At 44.5% G+C, this 23,219-nt stretch overlaps 1 protein-coding gene across 4 annotated transcripts in view; it reads left to right on the top strand.

Moving 5' to 3' along the window:
- Positions 1–23,219, top strand: part of ARHGEF4 (Rho guanine nucleotide exchange factor 4) — a 131,859-nt gene that overhangs the window by 59,018 nt on the left and 49,622 nt on the right. For all 4 annotated transcript variants that reach the window (XM_066557000.1, XM_066557002.1, XM_066557003.1 and 1 more), the window contains one exon: positions 21,150–21,289. In XM_066557000.1, coding sequence (XP_066413097.1) covers positions 21,150–21,289 — 140 coding nt within the window. The remainder of the gene's footprint in view (positions 1–21,149; positions 21,290–23,219) is intronic.

Raw genomic sequence — 23,219 nt, 5'->3', positions numbered from 1 at the left:
TCTCTGTTGTAATTACTGCTGGGAATGTGACCCAGCTTGCTGGCTTTGGTGCCATGCCCACTTCCTGTGCAGGCAGCCATTCTGGGTGGCTGATGGTGATTATTAACAAAAAAGCAAAGCTGAGCTGTGCCCAGCAATGGAAGGACCACCAAATGCTGCAAGCACAGATTTTGCTTCCTTTTTGCAAAGCATAAATTCAGGGGTTTGCTGCACCCTTTCATTTGGTCATACCATGTATATGGATGGTCCCCCACGTGGGCTTCCTTCTGCAGCTTGAAAAAGTGCGGCCAAAATAGCAAATTTTAGTCCATTGCAATGGTTGTGTTGCAGCAGCAGTGGATCCCTGCCAATCCACAGCTCCATTCCAGCCTATGCAGTGCAGGCAGCAGAGGAAACTCTGCCCTGAGAGGACAAATCTTCTCTGAATAGTTGGGCTGTATAGCAGGAATGTGAGTCCTGCTGCTGACCTGCTGCTGACCTGATCAGACAATAACCAGATCAATAATAATGTAATCCTTCTGGCCAGACTTCTTGCACAGTTGCCTTTTCATTTAATCTATAGCAATAAAGCCAAGTCTTTGCCTAGGTATTTTTATTAATAGTTTTACAAGCAGAAGAAGAGTAGCCTTAGGCAAGTCTTTGCTATCTGCATGTCTCAGGACATTATAATCTGAAAGGATGCTGTCATGGCTGATAGCAGTTGTGTAAGATGATTACAAAACCAAGGGAGCTTTCAGGCCTGTTTACAAAAGCTATGTATGCTATTGTGGCTTCCTCCCGGTGGTGAGAGCTCCAGGAGTCATTTTACTGTGGAGCACAGCAGGGGAATTGGCCGAAATGAATATTTATTAATTTATTATTTTTATTATTTGTTTAATTTATTATATTGTTTAATTTAGTATTTTGTTTAATTTATTATTTATCTCTTTATTAATATTTATTCCTATTTGGGTCTGATTGCAGGTAGTGACACGGGTGAGTTAGTGGTGCAGCAAAACCTACAAAAGTAAGAATGAGGAGATCTTCCTTCAGTTTCAGGGAGATTACCAGCAAATGGCTTTGCCTGGCTCTGCTTTCCACTGTCAGCTTGTTCCCTTGTGTACTCCCACCTAGCAGAGGGTCTGTGTCCCTAAACTGCCTGGTGTTTAGAGTGGTGGTGAGATCAGTCCCTTTGCATTCTAGTAACACAAGGAGCTATTCAAAGCTTTTCTTTTTGAAAAAACCCATAAAATTCCTGTAACAGTTTTAGAACATCCTCATGCTGAGCACCTTGTGCAGCAAAAAGTAATTGTATTCTTGGAGTAAGCAGACAGTAAAATTGTTTCCAAGGGCAGATTATGGACAATGACTAAGATGTGACTTGTGTGGAGCTTTGTTTTAATGACAACATATTGCTGCATACAAAACACATACCTGGAGGTGAATTCATAGCCTCTGGCAGCAGCCTCTGAGAGGTTATTGCATGCTCAGGGTAACCAGACAGGAACAAAAATTTTTATCTTGAGTTGGCCTCTAAGCAGCTTTGGGATTATATTGCAAAAAGCTCTGTGATGCCTGGATTTTATGCATTTACATTAAACCCCAACAATTCCAGGAAGCATCTGAGTTCTTGTGCTGCTGATCACTTGTCTTACTCCTCATTAAAGACTTCATGGAAGAGAGAGAAGCTGCAGTAATGGCATAAATCATATGAAAAAGTAGAAGAATATCTTCCTCAATTATTTTTAAAATTAGTCTGCAGCTTTTCTGGCATGTAACTCCCATTCTTTCAAAACACAGCTTGCTTAAGTAGGAGCAAAACACTGTAAACTACCACATTTTCCAAGCTCACAGTCCCCACTTGCTGTGCTTGGTTACACAGCCATAGTGAAAATGGGAGTAAATTCCAGGGCAAATAGCAAAATAGGGCAGCTGAGGTTGTGTTTCCAGGGCCTGGGGCTGGCAGGCAGGCTGGATTTTGTCCTGGACTCTGCTGTGGTGACACAGTAGGAACTGGGATCCACTTACTTGGGCTGCTGAGCTCATACTCTCTTGTGACAAGTCACTGGTTTACAGCACACAGCTGCAGAGTTTTATATACTAAGGTGAGCAAAGGATTCACAGTTTAGTCTTTGATGTTGAATTTTAGTTTGTTCAGGGCCTTGATTTACAAGAACTTTAGATGGAGTTGGGCATTTCTTTCTTTTTCTTGGAAAAATCTGTGGATGGAAAGCTCCAAAGTTAGTTTCTACCTGTCAAAACTGAGCACTGTGAAGGACTTCCAAGGTATTTACACATGAGCAGAGATGCCTGGGTGGGTTAGATCTTCACAGCCAGGTTGTAACAGGGTCCTGTCACAGCCTGGCTAATCAACCTGGCTGAAACACTCAATTGATGTATCCTTGCTCCTTCTGGAGCTAGGTCACTGTGGGCTAATTTGGATATTGATCCTTCCAGCCTTGAATTAAAATTTTAAAATCACCTTGTACTTCCTGATGCATATTCTGTGACTGTAAGGTGAGCCTCTCCCCTGAATTAATAGCTTTGTTCCTGGCCCTGGCATCTTCAGTTCTGCTGGCAATAAGATATTTGGTGTGATACAACCCCAAAAGGCATTTTGTTCGCTGCCTGTGTGCTCTGCCCATCCTGGAATTGAGGAGAACATTAAAATGTGTGCATGCCCAACTGAGCTCTTAACTGGTCCCAATTATCTGCCTCAGCTGAGTGGCTTGTATAGAAGTGGCTTCAGGCACTTGAATTCTCTGGTCTCTACAGACATGGTGCTGTCAGAGTAAAACCAGCAGGAAGGTTTATTGAGAGATGAAAATAAAAATTGGAAATTTTTAAGAGCAATTTCCTAATGGTGCTTGAGGTGAGGTTGGAAGTCATGCTCTGACTGCAAAGGGCAGCTCTCAGGACAATTGGCTGGTGAGCAGCCACAAGCTAATTGGAGCAAGACAGAATTTCCCAGTGCAGCTGTTCTGTCCTTGTTTGCACAGATGAAAACCACTCAGAGCAAACCTTGCTGGCCAAAGTCTTTCAAAATCCAGTGAGAGCAGCAGGCTTGGGAGTGTGGTGAGCTGCTCCCTGCTCCCTTGGCTGGAGGCAGGCTGAGTGGGAGTATCTGCTCAGCATGAATCCCTGCCCTGAGCATTCCTCCTTCCCTGCTGTGCCCCAGTGATGCTGTGCTGCATCAGATTGTCCTAATCCCCTTCTTCCCATGTCCCCTTCCCTCTGGGGGCTGGGCAGCTCCCTGACAGCCTCTGCTGCAGCTTAACCCAGAGCATTAGTGCTCCTGTGATGGTATTTGACAGGCCTCATGTTTTATCTAGAGGGGGAACTTTCACCAACACAAATAATAACATCTCAATTTTTGTTGCTGGTGACTGAGGGCAATTAAAAGCTAAATGTCACACAGCAGTGTAGGCTGCACTTTCCTAGTGAAAATATGACATGGTGATTTGGTGGCAGCAGTTAATTAGTTTGGGCAAATGATCTCTTGCTGTGGATGTTTATCAGTGCAATCACATTTATAGTCAGGCTAACGGGGTAGAAAGCAGGGAAGGGAATACTCTGCCCTTTTGCATTAGGGAGAGCAGATCATTGGGCAGTGTGATCTTGCAGGACCTGGCTCTGCGCTTTTCTCCTCAGTTCTCTGCTGAACAAAATGCTCAGCAGCAGGACTGTCTCCTGAAGGTCACTGAGCTGCACACAACAAGAACTGACAGGTCTCTCTCCAGGATCTGGCTGAGCTGCAGTAAATAAAAGGAAATGAGAGACATCCAGGTTGAGCAGAGCTCTCGGGAGGGGTGCTCAAAGTTCAGACCAAAATGGGTACCAGCAATTGCTTTCTGTGCTCAGTGCACATGGAGAGGCACAGTGAGTCAGAGGACTCCCAAACCAGAGCGTGGCTGTGTCAGGACACGTTGTGCTGGGTTTGCAGAGCAGGGAAATGTCTGGCACTTTCCTCCTGGAACAGCACTGAACTTGGGTGAAGGCAGCAACTGCTCCTGGGGCCCAGAAACACACTGCCCTCAATTTAACTGGATTCCAATGAGCTCACAGCAGATGCATTCTTGTTGCCCATTCTAGTCTAAGATGCACTACATCAATCCACTCTATAATTTAAAATAAAGCTGTTCTGAACTCCTAACAACGTCAGTTGAATGTGCTTAGCTTGAAGCATGAAGCAGTGTGTAGGCTGACTTGTTAAGTGCATGTGTAGTGGTTTAAAGGAGATACAGAGCATATTTTTGGGCACCACAATGAGAGTGCTGTGGGATGAGTTGGAGAGGATCCAGAAGAAAGTAATGAGAGTAATTGAGGGCATGTGATCTACAGAAGAAGTTTGGATGATTTTAGGTGTGTGCAGTAGAGGAGAATGGAGGAAGACATGAATCTTGAAATGCCTGTAGAGGCTGTCCTGAAGGTGACTATTTGATACTTATTTATATGTTGGGGATAGTGAGGGGGGAGAAATCTGTGGCAAAGATGTTTCTGATTGGATGCTAGGAGAAAGCCTGGAAAAACCCTGGAGAGACTGTGAAGGCTCAGTCAGGAAAGGTCTTGAGGAGGAGATTGGGGAAACCTTTCTCAGAAACTACTACTGCTGTTGATTCAGGTTCAGAGCAGATGAACTGGCAAGGAGATTTGGTGGGGGTCCCTTCCAGTCTTGCCCTGTGTAGACAAGGTCAGGATGAACACTGGGCTACCACCTATGCTTTGACCTGCAATTCAAGTAATTGGCTTCACTGATTTTTTTATTTCATTACTACACAGTAAATCACTTTGGTTCCATTCCAATATTCCTTTACTCCAGTAAAAGCTGGATTAAATCCTTTCTGCACAGTTAGGGGCACACTTATGTTTCCAAGATATTTATTCCCTACTAATTTATGTATTCAAAAGCCTCCTGTGTATTTGTGTAGAATGAAGATGACTTCACAAGCTCCCTCTTTCCACTTTCAGTGCCATGTTGTGTGGATGTTTGAGTTGTGACAATTGTAGACTCAGTAGGGTACCTGGAAGGTCTCATAGGTATTTAAAACTATGTGAGTCATGTAGGAAGAATTGGATCAAGTTTGGTATTCTAGGCAGCTCAGTACCCCCATCTTGGAGAACTTATTTGTGGTGACTCTCCATTCTGTTCCAAAAATGAACAAAAAATATCATCCAAGCATAATTTAGATATGATAGTGTTTAACTGTTTTACTGGCATGGTCAGTTCCTGGTTTGTGAGGCCCAGAATGCAGATGCCAGACCTTATCAGGGAGTGCTTTCAGCAGCAATGTGCAGAATTCAGGCTCAGTGCTCAATGGTACATGCAGGTTTTGGGGTTGTCTCACACTCTGTCTTCTGCTTCTGTGCTACATCTGCGTTTTCTTGCCTTTCTGACCCCATTCTTCTTGCTGACACAGGTCAGCAAGTACTGAAAATGGTATTGTGTACCCACAGGGAATGGGAATTCCAGATTCTGCTTGATGCCTCTGGGGCCATCTCCATGTCCCTGTTAGCTCTAAGAGCTGCATTTGCTTCACCCTTGGTCCTCTTAGAGCAGCGATAACTGGGGAGGGATTGAAGGAGATGTAAATCAAATGCTGGACCAAAAGAAAATTGAAGCAGTCCTTCAACATCTTTCTCATCAGAACCCAGCACAGGATGTTTGTGGGCCATGGAAATACAATTTACAAGTTGTTCTCTCAAGCCCAAATTTGCCTGTCATTCCTTGCTGGATAAATGCAAGACACTAGTTAGAGGCTGAAGAGGCTTTTCCACTGGTCAAATTGTTTCAACCTGCTTCTGAAATATATTTATGTGCTTTCAGATGTTGTTTTTAAAGTCCAAATCCTCTTTTATTGCTGCAATGGAGATGAATATCCATCAGGTTGAGGCAGCAAGAGCGAATCTGCCCCTTCTGTACAATCCTGATGGTGGCTCTGGGGCTGGGGATGTGTTCCCTTCCTGGAATGAGGGCAGGGAAACAAGCAGCGTGTGTTGCTGGCATCACCTTGGACAGGGGGTCTGCATTGCTTGTCCTCCTATCCATCTTGGTCCTTCTCAGCTTTTTCCACATCACCAGAAAAATGGGATTATTTGATGCAATAACAGCTCCACTCACTGATGTCAGAAGTATAAATTAATAACTGGGGGGGAAATGTTTTGCATCATGGGTCTTTTTTGGGCAAGATAGATCTGTTATGAGATGAAGCAGCCTGGAACCTCCCTCCCCTTTGCTAATGTTACATAAAGCTCTTGCTGCTCTTGTTCTGCTGGAAGACAAGGTCCTCAGCTGAGCCCACTGAGCAGACTTTCCTCTCTTGCTGCTGACTCCTGTGTGATCTCACCTTTATGGTACCCTAGGGATAGTGTCTGCTCTGGACTCTCTTTGCACACTGTATAATTTTGGGATTAAAAAATTAACACTGTATAATTAACACTGTGTAATTTTGGGATTTGTTGTCTTTTTGACTATTTGTGGAAATACCTGGAATTTCAATGTAAGAATTTTTGCCTAAGACTCCTATTTCCACGTAACCATTTCTGTGAGCATGATGAAGATACTGACTTTGTGCCTAGCAAAACACTGTCAGGAGACTGAATTAGGTGCAAATTTCCCTTTTTCCTGCAGTTTTTTCCCAAAGGGAGATCTAACTGAGATTATTCTTAGGAACAAAGTGGATGCTTAGTTGAGGAAGTAGCGTCAATTGTGGTGAGATTGAGTTCACACTATTTGCATTCCCCAAGGGAGAGGAAAATATTTGTCAAGTCCAGGAGCTGTCTTCACACAGACCAAACTCAGCTCTCCCTAGGGTTTGACAGATTTCAGTGGTTCTGGCAATAGCCAAGGCCACAGGAATCCAATGTGTTCTGTACACAGGGATGCTGCAGTGCTGTCACCAGGAAAGCAGAAACCTTCTCCTCATGATTTCCAGATCAGTTTTCCAGCTGTCATCATTTTGGAACTGAGAAAACCTACTGACTTCTTCACCAGCCCCAGCCTCTTTTTTGAGTCCCAGACCCCATTGCTTGGAAATGTAACATCTTCACAATGTGCTTCTCTCTTCCCCAAAGGCTGGATGAGACTGGAGCTGGCTGAAATGTGAAGCTGTAGATTTAGTGGTGGAGTCATTGGAACTGTGGTGACCCATGACTGTGGTAGCTGAGTGTCAGCCATTCCAGCTGCCAGTGCCCAAGCCCTCTCCAAAGTCACAACTCAAACCTGTGGTGATCCCAACCACTGCAGAACATGAGGAGAAATGATGGTTTCAGGTGAAAACTGCTCTGTTGTGCCTGCAGTATGGAGGAGGCCAACATGAAAGGATGCTATTTTGTTGCTTTAGACTGGGAGCACTAATTAGAATTGAGGTATTAATCATACCTTTTATCATCTCTCTGCTACTACCTAGTTTAGTTGTGAATTCCTCTGTTCTTTTTGTCCCCCCCCCTAGGATAAATCTGTTCCCCATTAGAAGGGATCTGTGCATTTTTCTCTCCCCTCTGAGGGAGCTCTCCAGCCTTTATCAGACTGGAAATGCTGCTCTGCACTGAAACCAGGCAAGCACCGTTGGGCCTGCTCTGATTGCTTTGCTGTTGACATTTTTGAGATTATGCAAAGAAGGATCTGTGCAGTGTGGTGAAAAGAATGAACCCAAACCTTTAAGGTTGCTCTGAGGTTAGTAATGAAAACTCACACAGCTCAGAAAATGTGCCTTGGTATCGACTGGAGGCAGTGCTGTGTACAGAGCAATTATTCCCAGGAATGACAATTTCCAGTACAAACAAGCTCAGACTGTATTTACAGCAGAGGGATGCTGGAGTCAAGGGGATTGTTTAACTTCTGATACACTTTGATGACATTTGCTCCGTTTCCAGCAGCAAAGATAAGCAGACGCCAGGAACAGGGTCTAGAAATGGCAATTTCCTGCCCTCAGTGGAACTGCACCTGCTGAGTTCACACACGGCCTTGAGGGGAAGAATGTCCCACTTCTGGAGCCTGGCCTTTGCATTTGTGTTTGAAAGGAAAGAAGGCAGACAGAAGAGTAATTAATCAAGGTTTGAGGAAACAGGATTGTGAAGAGATTTATATCCCTCATCTCTGTGTATAATGGCTCTGTCAGCTGCACGATGGGCTCCTTGGAGGGGCTGCTCTCTAATGGGGTGGGCTTTAGAGCTCTGCTGAGGGTGGGGAGGTTGCTACAGGTCCCTATTACCCATCTTTTGGTTTTATTCCGGAGAAGAGGTGGTCAACCCAGTTTGTTGATACAAGCAAAGAGCTAATTTGTAAAGATTCCTGAGTTTGCTTTGGGCTAGTGTGTGAGTAGAAGGGTCAGAGCTGAATGGCTGAAGAGTGAGTGTCCTCTGCACTGTGTGCCCTGGTGCTGTGCAGGCTGCAGCTGGTGGCAGTGCTGGCTCTCTCCAGGCAGGGTGGGGGACAGGGACAGGTCTGTTCATCACTGTGTGCTGCAGTGCAGCATGGCCCCCAGGGCAGGTGACAGGAGAGCTGCAGCCCAGAATGCAGCATGCCACACAGCACAGGCATCCTGAGGGGTATCTGGCATTGCTGCACCCAAATGGCCTTGTGCACTTGATGCCTCAGGGTTTAGCTTTTGTATTTTTCTGTTTCTGTGCTGCTTTAGTGTGTGGGTCTGGGCTTCATGTTAGGGGATGGTGAGCTCTGTGCACAGAGCAGGGAGACAAAACAATTCCTGCTCCAGCTGGGGACCAAGGACAAATGATCCAAATCTCAGCCCAAGAGCACAAACACCGTGGGCTGGAGAGAGAAAAACAAGCAGGGTGGGACTGCATGGGCTAAAGCTGGGATGGGACAATGAACTGCAAGATGCAAATGGAGCAGAACTGATCCAAGGGACAGACCCCGTGCCTGGTCGTGCATTTTTGGAACCATTTTGGTTCATCTTGGGTGCAGCCCTGGCTGGGCTCTTGTGCTGCCCAAGGTGGATCTGCTGAGGCCTCCTAATAAATCCCTGCTTTATTCTTTAACTCTGTTTGGTCTCTGTTCTAGGTCAGCCTTCACAAGGCATCAGACTAACAAAGCATTCTCAATTTTTTATGAATTTTACAGCATGCTCAGCTTCCATGGTCCCCACTGCATGCTACATGCCTCACTCACTGATTTTAATCACTAGAATAAGCCTCTTTTAAAGCTCTTTTAGAATAAATCAACAACACTCACTGTTCCCACCTGTCCCTGAAGATCTGATTTTACAAAAAATGAGGAGCAGCAGAGCAGTATCTCCTCTAGCTGCTTTTGAGGAAATATCTGTGGCTGTTGAGGGGAGGCACAGCAGCCCTGTGCAGGGTGAGCCTTGCCCTGCTGCTGTTCCCCTCCTCTTGGGCTCTCCAGCTCACTCTCCACACCCCTTACTTGTCAAGTGAAACAAATGTTTTTGGTGCTGAGAGCACTGGTCACTGTCACAGCAAAGATGGATGGCTTTCCAGGATGGATGGACATCATCTGGGAATTTGTTTTAGAGGTTGGGGTAGGGTTTTTTTCATATCAGAGGAAGAAATTTATATCTTTTGACAGTAGTCTCTTGAGGGCCTCTTTCCTTTATTGATACTTCAGTGTTGTCCTTTGATGTAATAATCCTGCATTACATAGGCTGTCACTCAGAAATGATGAAGTTGGGCTTTTGGTGCAGGGCAATACCACCAAAGCTGAACATAAAAATAATTATTTGAATTTATGAGACAGAGACAGCTATACCTTAACTTAAAGGAAGATGTTTCTGCACAGAACAAGTCATGATGAATATGAAAATTAGCCAGGAGCTTGGTCTTACAGAAATATGATCTAAACTGACAGATTTTGTGTTTACACTTCATCCAGGCCATGCGTCCAGCCAGTTTAAAATACACAGATAGCATTCAATAGCAGTGGCACTGTGGAATTCAATGTTTTAAAATTTGGCTGAACACAGGGAAGATCACATTTGACACACCTGCCCTTGAGTGAAAGGATTATTGTGCTTGTTTCATAAATCCAAACAATTGATAAGGAATTGCAGGTTTGTTAACCAGGGCAGTGCATTAGAACACACAGAGGCTTGCTCTGAAGGGATGTTCCTGTTTTAGCCTGGGTGTATTTTGCAAACAAGCTCCCCACTGGTGTCAGATTTGCAAGGATGGCTTTGCTGCAGCCAGGTCTCCAGGAGAATGTCCCTTTTCTGACCAGTGCTTACATACAGCTGCCTTTGGCTGTGCTTCATTCTTCATCTCCAGCTGGGCACGGGCTCCACTTCTAAATTAGATTCTAAAGCTCCAAAATATTCTGTGTTGCATGCAGTGATCTGGAAGTGGTAATGTGTCATTTGGAATTCACAGTTCAAAATGCATGCTTAGCATCTCAGGCTCACAATTTGCTGAAATGCTGATCTGCCCAACTCTGCTGTTCTGATTTCCTTCTCCAGGCCCACAGCAAACATCCTAAGTGATGGATTTAACTATGAAAGGCACCCTGGCCAATGTCACCTTTCCTTTTAAAGGGGCTATTAATAATGGTTTTGAATGGAATACTTAATGGATTTCAAGAGGAATAATGTTTTCCTTGGAAGAGTTTTCTTGCTGTAGGCTGAGATTGCATCTGACACATCCAGCCACAGTTCAGACCTGGAGCTGAATGTTGTGGAAGAACTCTGAAATGAGGCAACTTCTCACACCAGTTTCCTAGGAAACTTCATTTTATTGAAAGCAAAGCCTCCTTTTGTTCCTATGATATTAGAAAGTTTATTGAGATGCATCAATCAGTAGGCTCAGTATCTTGAGGATAATTCTTTAAATCTGATTTGCAGTAATCTATCATATCTGCATCCCCAGACTCCCCGGGAACAAGTGCTTCACAGTGGGCAGCCCATAAGAACAAATCAACAGCATAAGGCTGTAAGGCCTGTCCTTGAGTTCTTCAATGCATTTAATAAGAATATCAGTGTCCATGTACAGTGATATCGTTGATATTATTTGATTTTATTATTTGATATTATTTCAGTGCAGATTCTCTCACTTTCACACGTTTCACTGGCAGGAAGGTGTGGAGCCCCTGGGGAGGAGAGGTGTTGGGGGCTGGCAGGTGTGGGCTGCAGCTGGATCTGCTGTGAAGGGCACCCCCAGCCAAGCCCTGAGGGCAGGAGACTCATCCAGGGCACCTCCGGGCTCCAACCTTCTTGCCTTGGTTTGTGCACCTGCTCTTCAGCACAGGTATTGATGACTAAAACCAGCCAGTCCTGTCTGGCAGCAAAGTTTGTGCGAACAAAAGTGTAAATATGCCATGTCTGAGTGGGTTTGGATTTCCACCTTGTCTCTGTCCAGCAGGTCCCTGAGCTGATGTGGTGCCCTGCTGTTCTGCACCCACCTTCCACTGGCAATGCTCTTGTGGCTTTTTCTACTCAGCTATAAAAACTGGATTACATTTGGCCATGTTCAGCATCTGTCCTGTAGCTTGCTCAGAGCTGATCTCCCAAATCTGCTCTAAATAACACCAAAGAATTCCCCTGACTAATTCAGAGCCTGGCTTTGACTCCTTTGTGTAGCATTGTGTGATTCAAATGTATGCTGCAAAAAGCCTGATCCCTTAGCTATTGTGGCACTTGTAGTTAAATAATATTAATCCTTGATTTTCTGTTTTCCCCTCAGAAATATTTGGTAGCTTCATCTCAGGGATTTTCTTAGAACTCAGATTAAAATATAAACTGGGACAGAGGGATTTCCTATAGGTAAAGCAGTTTTAAAAGTATTTTTTAATGAAAATATTGTATCCCCAGCATGAAACCAGATGAAGACTGGTCATGCAAAATAATGTCAACAAAACAATCTTGCTGCCCCTCGAGACTTATACTTGATAATGCACAAGAGCAATTGAAAGTCTTCTCATGGCATTCATTTTTAATTACTTCTGTGGTCCAAGGTCATAGATATAAGCCACTTGTCAGCCTGGATAGCTTCACCAAGATAAAGACTAAATTTATGGCATTTATGCAGAATTCTGGGAAAAACCAAAGGTCACATTTTTCAAATTGAAGTGTTCCAAGTTAGCCTCTTAAACGTGTCCTCAGACACTTGGATAAACAGCCTGCCTTCCCCAAGTGCCAGCAGAGGCTCTTTGTGCTGCAAACAGCCCCTGCCCAGTGCCTGTGCCACTCACCAGCCCAGGCTGGGGCTTGCAGGCCTCCTCCAGGCTCTGCTGATAGTTTTACCTTAACCAAAGTGGCCACATTGCCAAGGCTTTAAATTATTATGAAAACAATTCTTGATTTTTAATGGTTCAAGTTACAGTGTGGATGATGCCATTATAAGAAAAACCTGTGTCTGGTTTTTTTTCCATGCAAAGTTGTCATGACCAAGTGGAACATTCTAGAGACTATTGCGATATGAATTGTTTGACATCCTAGTGACAATTCTTCATAAAAATTATCTTAGCCATCTTTAGTGTGTTTTTTCAGGCCAGTAGTTAAACTTTGTGTGTAGTGAAATTTTCTTGTTTCTAGACTGTGACTTAGAACTGAAGAAATTTTTTTGCTTTTGGCAACAAAATCTTTAGCAAAGACTTAGCTACCAAGCTCTTGGTCTCTTGAGGGTGTGCTTGAATGTAGAGACAGAATAAAAATGCAGAATCTTTGGAAATATGGGTTTCATTTTTTATTTTTGATGGTTTGACAGCAACTTGTGTTCACTAATTCCTGGCACTTGGAATGTGTGAGGCAGGTCCATCCTTGAGAGAGGAGCAGAGCACAGATGTGAGGAACTGCATGACCTGTACTAGGTGACATTAGTCTCAACTGAACTCAGGACAGCAGTTAACATTTGTTTTCTGAGACCTCCAGGAAATAAAAGTCAACCAGAATTTCCTGCAGCAGGTCTGTGTTCTTTGCTTTGTTTAATAAAGCACCAGGTATAAGAAAGGAGGCTCTGTGAGAGCCCAGGATAGCTGAGTTCCTACCATGCTCCTGTGAGTGCTCTGAGGAAGTTGTTTTAGAGGTGAAGCAAATCATCACTAAATCAATAGAATTAAAAGAGACAAGGGCAGTGTGAGATTTGGGACATAACAGCACTTGCATGAAGAAATCACCAATTAAGTCTTTGGAAAGCAGCTGCAGAGGCAGGAGGGACAACAATTCCTGAGAGAATGGGGGAACATTTTCTGTTGGAGGTCTTTATTTGAGGGCTGGTGATGACTAATAATATTGTTCTCTCTGAATTGTTTAAGGGTCTTTCATTTGCATTCTGGAAGAGAAAAAAAAGAAATAAAACATAGATTTTTGGAATGCTTGAGTATGCACCAGGGCTTTGGTTCAGATGAGCACAGATTAGGTGAAGGCAGAGCAATAAGACTCAGCAGCAGCAGGATAAGTGTGGCTCCTGTGTTTGCACATTCCCACAGGCAAATTTCACATATTTGTGCTAACAAAAGCTGAGAGAAGCCCAAAGGTGATTCCAGGGGTGATGCCGCAGTAACCATGCACTGAAAGAGTGGCAAGTTGAGATCATATAGGGGAGTCTGTGGGAATAATCTTTTAAATAAACAGCTTTTTGCCAGATTGCTGATCTTCCAACTTGTGGGATGTGCTATAAGCTTTTGAAAATCTGGAGCTGATGCTCTTCTAAAAACAAACAGATAAAAACAAATAAATTCCTGGAACCTTTTTGACAAAATCTCTTCCAGTCCATTTTTGTCAGGCTTGTCAGCTGTACTAACACTCTTTGATGCTGCTTTACCTTCCATGTTTGCTGAAGTAGGTGCTGCCCACTGTAAATAACTATTGTTCTGGTTTCCTGGCCCATTTGCTTGAATTTCCTCAGTTTTTGTTACATTTCTAGATAAGAATGGGTGGATATGGATGCAAGGATGGAGCATTTTCAGCTTTGCAGGTGAGCTGGTGGCTCACTGAGGACTCTGCTGAGCTGAGCTGCCTCTGGTCACGCTCCAGCAGGAGTGTGCAGCTCCCCAGGCAGCATTTTGGGACGCAGTGCTCTGAAGAAGGGACAGCTTTGGTGCTGCTGGTGGTTTTCACATCAAGGGAGAGCAGTTTGGTCTGATTTTTCCTCAAATGTAGCAGGCACAGGGCTAAGCAGCAGAGTGGAATGGACAGGTGAGAATTCCACATGAGTTTGGAGTGTCAGTGCTTGTTACCTGTTAGAAATGAGAAAAGCAATCATTTCAGTCTTCACAGAGGAAGTGTTCCAAACATGATGGTGGATTGTCTCACCTAGACACACACACATCCAAACTGCTTTAAACTGCAGCCACTTCAATGAATAAAAGTCATTTTTGGGGCAGTAAATGACAGGCCAGGTATTTATTCCAACCTGCACACCCTGCCAGGGATGTGGTAAAGAGTGTGCCTGGATAAGGATTTGTCTGCTGGCTTTGATTGCTGCCATTGCCTTCATGCTTAGATTGTGATAGGGCTTAAAGGACTGAACTGAAATTGGCCCCTGTTGTGTTCAGGGCTGCCCAGACATAAAGTAAACAGCATTTGCAGAGATGTTCATCTGCAAAACCAGAGCAAACAGTCACTCTGGATGAGTAATCCGACCTGAGCAAACAAACAACAAATACGTGGAGGAGGAGGACGTGCCTGTTTTTTTCCAAGTCAGTAGCTGTGATAGGAACAAGGCCAGTGAATTAATAGTTTGTGTGCAGTACAACAGAGGCACTTCTCAGCAAAGGATCAGGCTTTGGATGAAAGTATATTTATGTGATTTCCTACCTGTTTTCCCCACTGTGTCCACTCTTCCTCAAAGCTGGTTGAATCTCTGCCCCTCTCCCAGCTGTGCCATCACCCAAGAAGCCAGGAGGGGCTGGGGGCAGCTCTGTGCCCCATGTGTGCCCTGTGTGTGCCAGGGCAGAGTGGGCCAAGCTGCACGTGGTGATGTGGGAGTCAGAGCTGCAGAGCCATTCATAATCCACCTCTCTCTTCCCCATAATTGTCTCTGCTCCTGAGAGAGCTGAGAACTCCCTTAAGCCTCCCTGCAAGTCATTTAGATTCTAATTGGGATTTAAAAACTCTTGAAACCTGAGTGGGTGGCTCAGTGCATTACTGCTGATGAATGGTACCCTGGGTGATGTGCCCAGCAGACCCACAGAGGATCTGTGCTTGGTTTCCCACTGAAGAGCTGTCCTTTTTTTTTTTTTTCAAGCATAGATTTGCTCCTTACCTCAGCTAATTAGGAACTGGCTTCATTCACAAAAGAAATTCTGTTTGTGGCACAATACCAAAATGTTAATTCAATTTTGTTATGATGAATCCTTTCCCTTCTTAATGTTTCTTTGAAATGGAGGGGATGAAGCTTGCTTACTTAAATATTTTCTGTCTTTCCTTCCTAGTCTGTGATTTCTCCTTCAAAGATTGGCTTAACATGGTTTTGTCACCTACTCAGAAATGCCATCCTAATGACCTCAGCTCTCTAGGCTTGGTTTTGAAGGACCAGGCTCCTGGTGATTTTCTGTTTTGTTTTGGTGTTTTGTTTTATTAAGTTTTTTCTCCTCATGAAGGTCATCCTAACTCGTCATTGTTCCCTTGTTGCTAATTCCCTGCCTGATTTCCCTCTCCCTGTTAAAGTGGCCCACAAGCATGAGCAGAATGCTGAGAGAGGGTCCATGAGCGCAGTGAGAGCTGCAGAATTGCACTGCTGGGGCAGGGCTGGGATGACATCACTGATGGATTTCACTGTGGCAGCTGCAGAGGGACCTCTGGACCAACATCTGATAAATGAAGCACATAATTGAGAGCAGGACTGGTGGAGGCTGCAGCTCTATTTCCAAGGAGAAAAGGCTTCAGCAACCCCAAAAGGGTGAAGAGGAAGTAGAGGGGCTCTTCTCACCTGAGCCATGGAGTCTGGGTGTGGTTCCCAACCCCATGCTCCACTTGTTTATCATCTTAAATCTCTTGAAGTGCTTCCTGCACAGCTGCACTGAGCTTTCCTGTGGGCTGCACACAACCACAGCAATCTCTGCTCACTGAGGCAGAGGGGATGATGTTGTTAGCTCTGAATTAATTTGCTCTGTGAGTGTAAATCAGCCTCCTACTGTTGTTTTGGTGAATTATTTTAAATGTAAATGCTGCAGAGACAAATGAAATGGGTGGATGTGGAAAAAGCACACTTGAAAGAGAGAATTCAAATACAGGAAAAATTGTTCCCTTTGTCAATATAATGTGCTTTTAATAAACTATGGATGCTCTTGGCTTTCCAAGCTGTCTGTAATCATCATGGATTCCTGTCCCAGCCTTGCCCCTAAAAGCTGTAGACTGTAAATCAAGTGAAAACAGATAACCAACATTTTGGGAAATTGCCTGCAGCCCATTTTCCTTCAGTCCTGGGTCATTGTTCAGGCTTGTGACCCAGACACACGTCTGGAGCTCCTTGCCACTGGGGAGCTGCTGGGGTTTATTCCAGCTGAGACATAAACCTCTGTGAGTTTGAGAGAGCTCTGTTAAGAGACTGTGCTAAATTTGGGGCTGTAGTGTCCAACTCCTCCAAGGAAACTATTCTAGAAATTTATTCTGTGAGAATAATCTTCCACTGAGAAGGTGGGATTATATTCCTTTAATTTTATTTTTTATGGGGGTAGGTGTATGTAGTTTTTTGGGTGTTACTTTGATTTGGGGTTTTGTTTGAGCTTATTCTTTTTTGATTGTTTGACAGCAACTTATGTTCACTAATTGCACATGGAATGTGGGAGGCAGGTCCATCCTTTGAGAGAGGAGCAGAGCACAGATGTGTGGAACTGGTGACATTAGTCTCAGCTGAACTTCGGACTGCAGTTAACATTTGTTTTCTGAGACCTCCAGTAGATCATCTAATTCCAACTTCATCTTCCCACCAGTTTGATGAAGAACACAAAACTTTTTCTCTGTTTTCCCCTCCCTGCCATCCCTGTTGGTGGTGAAGATCAAGGCTGTCCCAGTGCAGCCCCACTGGTTTGTTCTGCAGTGTCACCTGGGGATTGTGCAAACCCCCCATGCAGGCAGCTGCCCTCCATTGACCCAATTTACCTCTGAGCAGGATGGCAGGGTGGCAGTGAATTGTCCAGCTGTGGCTTGTCTCTCCCTCTGGGCACTGAGTGCTCTTCCCTGTGAAGCACAGAGCTGGTAACAGCTCCAGAGGCTTCCTGGTGCCATGGAGAGCTCTGGAACTGTGTGCCTGTACCTCCTGGAGCTGCTTGGCATCACCTTGCAGCAAGGCAGGGGCACAAGCAGAGCCCAGGCAGGACCCTTCCCACTGCTGCCTGCTCACACCTGCATTCCAGACCCTGTGGGGAGGTGGGAGCAGGGTCAGCCCTTCCCCGGACCACCTGCCCAAGCCTCACTTGGTTTGCACAGAACCCTTCCCTTTGTCCCTGAATGCAGCCCAAGTGCTCTGCCAGGCACACAGAGCGCCTGTGCCACTCCCTGCTTCCAGTGACATCTTATGTATGAGTTTCAAAGCTTCACATCCTCAAGATAATTCTTCATGGAGTCAGGTTTTTGACACTTTTTCTGTGTGGATGCATTTAAAAAGAGTTTGTGTGGCATCCTTTTGTGAGCTGCTCTTGCTAGCATTATCCATCTGCTTTTGTACTGGAATGACATAAATCCAAGCTTGGGCTAGGACTAACAGCAGCAGGAAACAGTTTTAGTTCTTGCACATATTGGCTATAGTACTAAATGTTGGTTACTCCCCCTCCCTAGGTTCCTGTGTGTGGGACTTGTTGCCATATTTAGTGAAATTTATCAGGACAGAGGTATAAATATGAAGAAATCTGCTTGAGTTAATTGATGCTTGGCTTTACTTTTGTTGTTCCTGGGTGTGGCCTGACTGCCAGGCAGGGCCAGGTCAGGTCAGTGTCCCAGAGAGGCCAGGCTTGACTGTGCCACTGAACTTCAGTGTCAGACAGAGATGAGCACTTGGGGGTGGCAGGAATGAAGCACCTGAGTTATGCCCTGTGCAGTTTCACAGTGTCCAGCCAGTGCTGTGCTCTGGGCAGGCTGATAGGCAATCCAGCAATCTCTGCTAACTTGTCTTCTAAGATTTTTCTATAGTGCTTGCCTCTTTTCTACTTGACCTAGTTTATGCTTTGCACATTAAGTCAGTTCCTACACTAAAAGCCTTCACTCTCCTACTCCTTGATGGCTTTCTAGTGCATTGGGTCACCATTCCAGACTACTATTTTATTTATTTGTGGTCATGTCTTTCATCTAACCTGCTTCAGAGCAAACACGTTTTTTCATGAATTTAATTCTTCCCTGCAGCATTAGTTTGGGAAGATGTGCAATGGCTATCCTGGGCCATTCTTTCTCAAGGATAGAGAACATTCTTATGCCTGTGAAGTATAATTTTGGTGCAATATGTCTTTTTTTTTAGCCAGCAAAACTAATCCCAAATGCAGTAGCAGGTCTTGAGACAGCAGAGAATTGATGAGCTTGGTAAGATCAGAGAGGAAAAACAGATCTCTAGTAAAAGCAAGCACAGCTTTCAAGGCACTTAGCAGAGGTATAGAGCATTTTAAGTAACACAGATAAATACCTCCCTGGAGCTTTTGCTTTTTCATCTAAGCACAGATCAGAGAACAAATAGGAAAGTGTGGGGGCAAAAAACAAAAGCCTTAAAGATGCCAATAAACATTTTTCAAGCTGAAGGTTACTTTCAGCACTGAAAATAGCAGAAGATGTGTAAGGGGAAAGCAATGAAGCCATGTGTAAAATAAGGGAAAAGAATGAGATCAGAGGGCTGAAGAAGAGTTTTGAATTAAGTGACTGCTGACTTGCTTCTTATAAATGATTTATTTTTATTTGTTCTTGAAAAACATTTTTAATTTGTTTCTGTGCTACACTTACACACTGGAAATTACTATCACTGTTTTTCAGACAGTGTGTGAGCAAAAAGTGATACCTTTAATGCCCTTGAATTTAGTTTTAAAAGTTCCAGTAACTCTGCATGAAATGATAATATGAGTGGTATTCCAGCTGGTTTTGAGTTTTATATTAATGGACTAGGTCTTAACCCCAGAATTGCTTTATATGCAATCTATACTACTGGCACACATTCAGTGCAGAATTTCTGTATAATGAACATGTGAGGTGTCAGAGCAAAGCTAGGGGAATGCTTGATTTTTGTGTGAAATGTCACTTAAAGTTGAATGGTTGGGTAGTTCCATACTTGCTCCGAAAATTCTGCTTTAATCATAAGCTCATATGCACCTCTGTGTCCTGAACTGCCATCAGTACCAAGTGCAGTCCCAGCTTCAGACAATCTTTGCTGTGTTGTGCCTATTTATTGAATTCAAAGCATAAACAAGCAAGTATTTAGTTTAAAAATAGCTCATACTCATCATTTTGATGTCAGGTCACTGCATTGAACTGATAGCTGCTACCCTGAATTTCCACCTCCCTGTAAATAGCAGAGATCAGGTGGTGCAGCCTTAACAAACCATCCCAAGTACTGAGAGTGTTGATGGGGACAAACTCCGCAGGTCTGGCTGGAACCTCTGTCAGCATTTCATTCAGTGCTAATCCGGTGCAGCTTTGTTTCAGGTAATTAATAAGCTAATAAATCATGGGGTGCTTTTTTTGACCCAATGGCACAATTATGTGCATAAGATGCACTTGCATTATAAAGAGAAAGGAGGGCTCAAGACCAGCTTTGTGAGTCTCTCCCTATTAAAGCTCTACAAGGTCAAGCTCAAAAGATTTTTTTCACCTGTTCTGCAAAACTTTGGAGGGTGACATCATGGAACTGGCACAGCCAAGACTGTTGCCAGGTGTGCTGATAGTAATGTCTGTGTTTTCATTCAGTTTTACTCCTGTGGCCATGTCAAGTCCATTTACTGAAATTACAATTTATATAATATTCTGTTGTTCTCTGCACCGTGTCTGTGTAGGTGCTTCATGCACAGGAATCTTTGTCAAGCCCACTGCTTTGTCATGGAAACTGTTGCCCTGGCAGTTGCTTATCCAGATGAATATGTCAGCATGTGGTTTCTGTAATCACTGTCATTTTCCACAGATTTGAGAACAGAAGGTTCATGTTCAGTAACCAGTACAGGGATGGGATGAATGTCACACATGGCACTGCAGGGTATTTGCTAATACCTCAAGGAGACTTTAGGAAAAAGATCCTGCCCATGAAACAGATGAAGTGACACTTTCTTCTGTGCAAGGAGCATAAATGCCACATTTTTATTTCTCTCAGGCTTGAGATTTCAGTGTTTGCTGCAGCTGCAGACTGTGAACCCTCCATTATCTGTAGCTCACTTGGGGCTGTGCTGAGCAGAATGGCCTTCCTGTGGGAATAATGGATCATTCTGGAGCAAACACCCTTTTAGGCATCAAAAAGGTTTCTCAAATAAGTGTGTGGAAAGAAGGTGAAGGTTTTTCCCTAAGGCTGAGATTTCCTTTGGCCAGATAGGATTTGGTAAATCATAACCCTCAAGGTATGAAGTGGCAGACATGAGCTCTTGTTACCTAGTCCAGTTTCCAGCAAGGTCCTCATAAAATCACATTTGTGCCATCATTGCCCTGTGCCCTCTTTCAGACCTTGTTTTGCTATTCTTGCTTGGTCTTTCCTTTGCAACATGCAGCAGTTGTCGATTTTTTTTTTAAATCATATTTTCCAGTCTAGAAAAAGACACAATCATTTATGGGGGTTAAACATGAGTGGAGAAAAATTCTCTGAAGAACAGGTGTGCATGAGGGTGGAATTCTATCCCAAAATTTCCTACAGTTTCCTTGTCTTTTTCCCCTTTATGCTGCATTATGGTGCCCCTTGCCCCAGTGAGCTGCCATCCTCTTTCAGTGCTACTGAGGCAGCACTGATTTTTTTTTTTAAGTTTTAAGGTTTAAAGTTATTTTTATATTTTGATTTATATTGATGGATAAATAATTTTTTGTGTGTGTTTTACATGGGTAATTATTTTAATATTATAAGTTAATAATGCAAGTTTTTTAAATTATATGGGTTATTTTTAATGTTTGATGGAATAATAGGTTACATTTTATTTTTGTAAATGAAAAAATATTTTTTGTGGTAATTGAAGAGAAATAGAATTAAATGTAGATGAAATTTTAGAAGTGCTAAATTTAAAAAAATGGTTTTATATATAGAGTGATGTGGAGAAATATATGTTATTATTGATATTTTTTTTGAATGCTGTGCTGTATGCCATTTTGCTGTTGCAGTGATCACTGACGGAGGCCTGGACAAGACAGCCCTGACGGACGATGTGGGCAGCGAGGAGGACCTGTACGAGGATTTCCGCAGCTCCGCCCACCGCTACGGCCACCCCGGGGGCGGCGGCGAGCAGCTGGCCATCAACGAGGTGGGTGGGTGTGCTCCTGTCCTGGGGCCAGGGGCTGCTGGCCTGGGAACGTGGCCAGGATGCTGGGTCTGACCCTGGGACCATGGGCAGGCTGATGGTGCTAGAACCATGGCCAGGCTGATTGTGCTGGAACCATGGCCAGGCTGATGGTTCTGACCCTGGAACCATGGCCAGGATGCTGGGTCTGACCCTGGAACCATGGCCAGGCTGATGGTTCTGACCCTGGAACCATGGCCAGGCTGATGGTTCTGACCCTGGGACCATGGCCAGGCTGATTGTGCTGGAACCATGGCCAGGCTGATGGGTCTGGTGCTGGAACCATGGGCAGGCTGATGGTGCTGGGACCATGGCTTGGCTGATGGTGCTGGTGCTGGAACCATGGCCAGGCTGATGGTGCTGGAACCATGGCCAGGCTGATGGGTCTGGTGCTGGAACCATGGGCAGGCTGATGGTGCTGGGACCATGGCTTGGCTGATGGTGCTGGTGCTGGAACCATGGCCAGGCTGATGGTGCTGGAACCATGGCCAGGCTGATGGTGCTGGTTCTGGGACCATGGCCAGGCTGATGGTGCTGGAACCATGGGCAGGCTGATGGGTCTGGTGCTGGAACCATGGGCAGGCTGATGGTGCTGGTGCTGGAACCATGGCCAGGCTGATGGTGCTGGAACCATGGGCAGGCTGATGGTGCTGGAACCATGGGCAGGCTGATGGTGCTGGGACCATGGGCAGGCTGATGGTGCTGGAACCATGGGCAGGCTGATGGTGCTGGGACCATGGCTTGGCTGATGGTGCTGGTGCTGGAACCATGGGCAGGCTGCTGGGTCTAACCCTGGGACCATGGGCAGGCTGATGGTGCTGGAACCATGGCCAGGCTGATGGGTCTGGTGCTGGAACCGTGGCCAGGCTGCTGGTTCTGATTCTAGAACCACAGCCAAGTTGCTGTTTCTCGTTTTGCTAACCACAGCCAAGCTGCTGGGTCTGGGTCTGGAACCACAGCCAGGCTGCAGGTTGTGGAACCACAGCCAAGCTGCTGATTCTGCTTGTGTAACCACAGCCAAGCTGCTGGGTCTGGTTCTGGAACCACAGCCAAGCTGGTCATGGCACAGCAGATGGGGCTTTAAATGTCATTTACTGTGGGCACCATTTACAGCCTGGTGACAAAGGGGCTGCTGCCCTGTCCCCAAGGCAATGCAGAGCCACAGGGCCTCTCCTCTTGGGTGTTGTTGATTGAGAAGTTTAAAAACACTAATGAACTTGTTAAAAACGTTATTGAACAAGTTCAGAATTGGAGTGTGTTGTACTGAAGGCATAATGGAAATGTTGAAAAAGTCCCTGGTCTACCTGTTTCTTTTTCATAGATAAGGAGGGTGCAAAGTTTGATACAGGTTTGGTCTTTGCTGTTTCTTCCTGCTCCCCAGTATATTCACTCTGGGGATAGGCCTGTCTATTGAAATAAATCACACAGGACTCCATTTTCTTCATGGTGGAAAAAGCCCATTCTTTATTCACATATTCACTCCTTTTTATACAATTTTACAGACCTTGTGTGTCACTCCAATTGGTTACTACTTTTCTTGTTTATTACTTTATTGGTTAGTAAAAGGTATTTTACTTGTCCATCGAATCTCTCTACTCTTAAATACTTTACACGTTTTGTTCACTGGTTCTCACGGGATAGATTTAATGTTTATGTAGGTGCTAGTTGTTTTTCACCTAGGAATAGATTATGTTAAGGAACTGCTCACACCAGGATTGCTTTCACATGGGATTTTGTAAAGTGCTAGCTTTGCTTAGAAGAAATGACAGGCTAGACGTCCATTTAACAAAGCAGGCCTGATTTTGTGAGGCCTTTCTTTTATAATTTTTCTACCTTACTGCAACACCTGTCTTTTAGCTATTTTCTTTTATAGTGCTGATCCTGATTAAGTTGA

The sequence above is a fragment of the Molothrus aeneus genome, chromosome 10 (assembly GCF_037042795.1).
Source record: "Molothrus aeneus isolate 106 chromosome 10, BPBGC_Maene_1.0, whole genome shotgun sequence".
NCBI lineage: Eukaryota > Metazoa > Chordata > Aves > Passeriformes > Icteridae > Molothrus > Molothrus aeneus.
Note: the sequence above shows the minus strand (reverse complement) of the source record. Positions and strands in the feature narration are given on the sequence as shown.